The following is a 7458-nucleotide window of genomic DNA, read 5'->3' on the forward strand; positions in this document are numbered from 1 at the left end:
GTGCTGTGGCCGGAGAGTGGGAGTCACGGATTTACAAAACAAATGAACGGTTACTCGAGGAGAGAGGAGGGGAGTAATCTGACCGCTCCCCTGCTTTGCATTCACATTAAAGAACTACTCTCTGCTACTTCTACCCCACCCCACCCAGTCTGGACTGAACACACACACACACACACACACACACGCACACACACACACACTCCCCTCCTCCTCTCTGTGTATCTTTACTCTTTGACTTGAATCAACAACATCACAAGTGTAGCGGAGCCCGTCAGCAGCGTGACTCCTCTTTGTCATGGAGGTGTGAATATTTTGTTTCTCTCTGCCTGTGTTTGTGCATAATTATGAACTGGCAGCGTGTCATTTATAATCTGAGAGGAGAATCATTTACCACTTGTTGTGAAAGCTGTAACCAAACAGCAGCTTTCTCTATTGACATGTTTGTTTGTGTTTTGTTTTGTTTTTTTTCTCTCTAATCCATGTCCAGTGCATGAATCTTATGGATGTTATTTTCCTCCAGTACAAATATTATTTTGTGAGAATTGGACAGACTATTGTAGATTGTACATGTAGGAAACAGTCAGGTTTAGTCACCGGTGATTTTGCATGTTTTCTCTCCACATCACATTAACTGCGGATTGATAGACTGACGGATATATTTATGTAATTGTCAACAGATCCCATGAGCAGAATTACTAACAAGTCAATTAAGTATTATTAGAGCTCTGTTATTAAACACATCAGTGAGTCACACTGTTGAACTGTTCTTTCATCACCATGAACACACACACTGTAGTTTATTTAGTCCCACACACACCGTCCTGCCGCTTCAAATACTCACAAATGTGTGTTAATCCGCCACTGAAAATAGTTCCTAACAACTGCAGTATTTCTTCCTGTTTGAGTCATGTCTGATAAAAACTAAAGTGCCCAGCTGTTTTAAGGAATTACTGAGACTTGTTAAAAAAATTAAACTGCAGACTTGTAGGTGTTTTTAAGGTTCATAATGCCACAATTATCCCTTAAAACAAAGCAATGTCTGGTACTTATGTCTGCGGGTTAAGATCTGGTCAAAGTACTGGAATAATTTCATAAAGTAATTCACAAGGGAAAAAGCAGAGATTAGAAGGATGTCTGATAAAAGTATTTATTTCTCATTTTATTCTGACGGCCTTGTTACTTTCATTTTTCAATTAATCTTAATTCCCTGAATGTGTTTTTAAAGCAGTGATGAAAAATAAGCAGCTGGCTAACGGTGCCACGATCAACCTGCTTCATCCTTGTGAATAAATATAAGAAATAAGTAAGTATATATAGGCATATATGTGTATATATGACCATATGTTCACTGTACTGTTTGTATTGCATTGTTTTCTGTTTGTTTTCTGAGAGACATGAACAATAAAGAAAGACAATGAAGAGACTAAGAGTGAATTCTATTCTGAATCCCACAGATTCCAAAATTCAAATTAAGGGGGAAATTAAAGGGTCAAAATTTTGCTATGATTAAATGCTTTCTCATTACGAGGGACTGTAACTGTTGCTGACATATATTTTAATAACGTCTTTGCTTCTTTCACTCAGCTCAGACTTAAATTTGAATTGGAATTAACCTCAGATCAAGGAACTACAATCTAAGCTCCGTCACCAAAAATAGCAGATTGTAATTTGGAGATCATAGCAGTTCAGTGTGGAATGGTAATAGCTAATACATGAATTCTAATGCTGTGGAATAAAGGCTCCTTAAACAGCAGTTTAAATCCTGTCTGAATTAAGCAGCCTGCTGCATGTGAAACCTAGAATTACCGCCCCGCGGCTGTATGCCTCCGCCAAGCAGTCAAGTTACAGTTCACATCTAAGTCTGTCCAGACTCATCGCCTTTCTTATATGTCGTGAAGAATTTGAAGGAATGTGTGTATTTTGTGATATTCGGATATATAAATAAAACTAATTTGACTTTGTAAAGCGTTGTTGTTCTTGTTCTGCTGCATGTTTACTACTGTATGAGCGTTCATTTAGAGAAACAAGTTGAAAAGAAGTTGTTGCCATGACAGTGGACAACGCTTCAAATATGGATGTTTCTGCAAAGTAGCTACAAATTCTTAAACACGGAGGCTTCATGCACAACTTCAACCCAGCAGCACAGAAGATCTACACAATCACCACAGTTTCAATGTGAACACCAAGGTGAGTGTCAGCAGTTCACTGTCCAACCAAATGTTCCCAATCTCTCCTTCTGTTGCTGAGTTACAGCCTTAATTAACAGCAAGAAAAGTGTATTTTCAGATCGTTATGATGTCACAGTGATATTTATCATTTTATCCTATTAGACATTGGTGTGAAATTGTGTCATAATTAGCGTATTCATTCTGGAGTTATGGCCAAAACTTCAGTCAGAGTGACCTTGACCTTTGACCTTTAACCACCAAAGTCTAACAACTTCATCCCAGACTCCGAATGAACATTTGTGCTGAACTTGAAAAAATTCCCTTCAGCCGTTCCTGAAATATCACGACCAGGAGAACGGGACGGACGACTTGAGAACATAACATGCGTAAAACCAGATATGAATCAGCTGGGAAATGTAGTTTTTTTTAGATATACTGTATTAACTGTCTTGCCTGCTTGACTATACCTGGCAACACTTGTGAGTATTGTATGTTGTTTTATTAATGTTTATTTCTTGAAAACAAAAAAATTGACCCTATTTGCGGCATTGTATAAGTTTAAATTACATTTTAAAGTCATTTTTGTATTGCTGTCTAATCTGATTTCTATGTATCCATGGAGCACTGTAGGGACACTGGTTGCCTGTGAATGACTGCATGTTATGCCGCGTGCTTGTAATTTGATAACTCATCATCTTGGACTGTTGCCATAATGTTTATTTATTGCTGTATTTTCCCTTCTCTTAGTGCGCTGTGTATCAGTTTTTATCGTTTGGATGAGGATGGGTGCGGGGTTTAGATGTCACCATGGAGAGTTTTGTTGTGTTCGGATGTTTTACATCTGAATTTTGAAGAAGGATTCTGACTAAAAACAATATTACAGTGTCACAGTAGAATACTTGTAAAGTTGAGGACTGATCCTGGGTCACTGAGAGTTGAAGTAACCACCCACCATTCTACGTGACTCTTACTTCCCTTCCTCCGCACCATCTCAATCTGAAACTGCTGTCTGTTCCTCTTTTCATGTCGCCCTTTTAAAGATCCAACAACTCTCACTTTTCATGCGTGTGGCTCATATCTGCATAAATATTTGCATTCGAAGACATCACGATCATTTCCTCTAAATTTCCAGGAGACCAGCTGGTTCCCAAGCAGCATCTCACACACAGCCTTGACTGTGTTCCCATTCAAACTGCAGCGCTGCAGGACAAACACACACACACACACACACACACACACACACACACACAAAACACACATTCACCATACAACACCACATACACACACACACACACACACACACAACCACAAACACACACACACACACCATCACACACCACACACACACACATACACACACACACACCCACACAACACCACACACACACACACACACACACACACACACACACACACACACACACACACAGAACAGCTTTCATTTCAAACAGCCTTCCGTGATAAGAAATGTGGGTAACAATGTGATGTCTGCATCAATAGGCCACTTCAGCCCAACATCCAAGAGTCACGTGGGATCAAACCCACATCAAAGCCTGGCTGATGCCACTATGAGAGCTGAGCAACAATGGAACAATAATTAAAGCCACATGGATATCCAACCATCCGCTCCGTCGCATACACACACACGCACACACACACGTCTCTTTGTCACACGAATAGAAAGAGCACCGTTTGATGCCTGTCACGACAACACACCAGCCCTTCCAAATCTTGACACGCAGCTACCTGCCACACAATGTGCGAGCAAGTCATTTCCATCCATTTGAATGCAGCAAACACATTTAGTCACTTTCATCCACTAAGCAGCTGATCATTATTTGGGGCGAGGGAAGCTGTCATCATAACCAGCAGTAATGCAACGGCAACACATAACAAACAAACACAATAAAAAAAGCCAAAGCGCCTCCATTGCACTGTTTAATGAGGCAAGATACAAGAATATGCTTCGGCTGCATTGATTCACCCACTTTTTTATCCATTCGTGAATAGTCAGGCTCATTTACTTCATTTATCTTATAATTAATATCCAGAACGTGCTCATTTTTTTCCTTTTCTTTTTTTCACAGTAGTTTTTGATTAATGTTCCTGTTACTTTTTCTTTTTTTTTCTTCACTGCTGCCTGCTCAGTGTGTGGAGGGGATATTTTAACTCTTCTGAAGGAGAGAATCCAAAACATTCATATCAAGTATAAAGAAATTGAAAGACCTGATGGATATTGAGTAATTTCTCACTAAACAAAGAGTCTGTGTGTGTGGATGAAAATCTAACAGTGTTTCAGTTATCTTATTTTAAGTTGAGAAAAGAGAAGTTTCAACCAGCTGACTGTGAATGGAGTTTTTGAGCAGCAGCTGAGGATGTGTGAAGGGTTATAACATTTAATTCCTTGCAAGAAAGAAAGCAGGTGAGCAGAAAAGTTGCAGCATGACTGCCTGACATCGTCTTCAGGGCTGCCACAGAAGCTCGACGCCGACGACATAAGGTGCTCGTGCGTAATAGTGCGGAAACATGTTGGATGCCCTTATTCCCTCCATGAGTGGGTGTGCTTAAAACATAACGCGCACAGCTCTTGGAAAAAAAAGGAAAAGGGTCCATTTGTACCTCCTCAGCATCGACGTCCTCCTCGCTGTCAGTGGGTTCCGGTGCTTTCACGAACCACCACTGGATCTCCAAATACACAGACGCGGTTCCGCTCTGGAAAGCACACGCCATTTCAATGTTTTGTCCCTCTTTAACCGTCATGTTGGAGGGCAGATCCGTGAAGCGACCTGCGGATGAGAGAATTGGGGAAGGGGGAGGGGGGGTGGGAGGGGGGAGAGGAGGGGGTGTATATGATGAGGACAGTTTGCATTATTTCTCCATGCAAATGATCACTTATACTGGTCCGCCTGTGGCCGCTGTCATGACCGTGACCGCGGGTAACGCTGCCTCACCGGCGGCTGCTTTACCGGAGCCAAGCGCTTGATTAAGGTGCTTTCTTGTTCTAATTGAAGGAGATGGCGCCCCCCGTCCCCCCGTCCCCCCCTGTTCCCCCACACCTCCCCCCATGTCACAGACACTGACGCGTCTTCATCGGGAATTTACATAACGCACAGTCGCACCACGGCCACATGATTCAGACGCCTCGTTTCGAGCGGGTTGGTGTTTTTATGGGAGTTTTTTTTTTTTTTTTCTATTTCACTCCATCACTCCATGTTGTGTGTCATTGTGTGGCCGTTGTGCAGCTATTTTTCACACCTGGATTAATCACTGAATAAACTTGTAGCAGAATGTGAACAAACACAAAGAGCCTTAAAGTGAAAAACACGGAAAATAACAGATGAGTTTGGTTTGAGGGAGAGAAAAAGGAGAATATAGCCTGAAGCAGAGTGAGGGCGACGATGGGAAAAAAGCGTGAGGATATCCGTGCATGCAAACTTTGATACCAAACCGTGATTTACATTCTGTATAAGAAACCGCCGCCGTTCTTAGACTGTTTGTAGGTTTGTGCGCGTTTATGGGCGATCTGGGAATGCAGCTTTAATGAGGAAGAGGAGCGCAGAGGCAGTTAGAAAGTAATCAGAGATGAAGCAGGGCAGACATGCTCTGGACTGTCGCTTTCAGGACCACGGACAGCCGCATGCAGCAGCGTCCGCGGTGCTGAAATCACGGGCTCATCGACCACTTCTCACAAGTTATTTCTCTTCATGGCCTCAACCTTTTTTATATCATGAGAGAAAATGCAAAGAAACAAAAAAACAAAAACAAAGAACATCTGTTTTCTCTCCTCCACATGACGCCAAATGACTTGATTTCAAACGATCACCAGTTGCATTTTTTTCTCGACATCACCAGTAAAGAAAAAAAAAAGAAAAGACGCAACCTTGCTTTTCTCTTTGACAATCCCTCTGACTTAAAACATCCTCCGTCTCCCTCCAAACAGCCTCCTGAGCCTTTTCCAGAAAAGGCTGCGCACTTTTAACACTTTCTCCGACCGAGCAGCCTCCACCATGCAGGGCAGCAATCCCGACACGATGCCACCGAAAACACACTGAAGGAAACATGCGATTCTTACCTTCAAAGGAGAATCCCAATTGCACGCAAAATCCGGCTAAGAAAACAAATCCAACAGTATCATGAGAGGTCCACATCATTCCAATATAGAGAGGGGAGATTTCTTTACATCAGCCGAAGGCAGGAAAAAAGACGAATCTTTCCCCCAGAAAAAAAGCAGCCTCACACACCAGCAAAATCAAACAGTTGCTGAGCGAGTGTGTTTAAACGGAGATTGCCGAAGGTGGAACATGCTGCAAAAAAACACAGCTTTGTCGGTGCTGAAGTTCTTTAGGTTTTTTTTTTCTTCTTCCTCCTCCTCTCTGTGTCTCTGCAGGAGGAGAGACTGTCGACTGCTCGGCTCTATTGAAGTCTGTGAAATAGCCGGGCTGCGGTCTCCGTCTGCGCTACCGGAGAGACGTCAGTCTAGTGGATCACACTCCGCACCTCTGCAAATCTAGTCCTCCTCACCCCGGCTCCTCACTGTCACCTTGACCGCTGGATTTTTCAAAATGCGCCGCGCACAGATATTTGCATCTTTAAGAGGGGATTTATTTTTTTGGTAAAATGTGCGCTAAATGATGCAGCTTCTTCTTTTTTTTCTTTTTTTGCGCTCTAGGGTTTTTTAGAATTACATATATTTAAAATGCAGAAAACTTCCGTCGCTCAACGCCTCAAAAGTCTATAACATAAAGAAGTGTGCGTGTCCACTGTGGGTGTGTCGACAGCCAGTCTGCGAGGCTATAAAACAATATTTTAGCATTAGATTGGAGCAAAAGGGGAGGGGGTGTGGGTGGGTGGGAGGTGGGGATGGACCAGTGAGTGCAGGGCAAAGCACGGCATGTCCAGAGTCATTAAGGTAGAATATATCCTGCCGGAATATTACTGGTCTCCTGAGCAGACTCTGAACACTCTGCCCCCTTTTTTGTTGCAATGGGCACAAATCGCGCCACTCCTCATATTCTGCTCTTAATTGATTCAGAGACCAATCAGGTGTCACATCCTTCTGGGACCAGCACTTCACTCTCCCATCAACACAAGTGTCTGCAGGCAGGGGTGTTATTAAAGAGACTGGTCTGGAGTCAGCTGGATAATCTCTGGTCCCGGATGTCATCCAGTTCACAGCAGATTCAGGGCTGTACTTTGAAGCAGCTAATTGATCATGTTGCATTGTTGCATTAAAGTCAATGAAAACTTGCTTTCAAGTCAAGTTTTTCGTAATAATATTAAATATTCATGA

At 42.5% G+C, this 7458-nt stretch overlaps 1 protein-coding gene across 1 annotated transcript in view; it reads right to left on the minus strand.

Annotated features, from left to right (window-relative positions):
- vstm2a (V-set and transmembrane domain containing 2A) overlaps positions 1 to 6480 on the minus strand; it is an 82809-nt gene extending 76329 nt beyond the window's left edge. Inside the window, exons 1-2 of the mRNA XM_022754083.1 lie at positions 6241 to 6480; positions 4788 to 4954 (exon numbers count right to left, since the gene is read on the minus strand). Coding sequence (XP_022609804.1) covers positions 4788 to 4954; positions 6241 to 6319 — 246 coding nt within the window. The 5' untranslated portion in view covers positions 6320 to 6480. The remainder of the gene's footprint in view (positions 1 to 4787; positions 4955 to 6240) is intronic.
- Between the last annotated feature and the right edge of the window lie 978 nt (positions 6481 to 7458).

This window comes from Seriola dumerili, unplaced genomic scaffold (assembly GCF_002260705.1).
Source record: "Seriola dumerili isolate Sdu_G_001 unplaced genomic scaffold, Sdu_1.0 BDQW01000216.1, whole genome shotgun sequence".
Taxonomy (NCBI): Eukaryota; Metazoa; Chordata; class Actinopteri; order Carangiformes; family Carangidae; genus Seriola; species Seriola dumerili.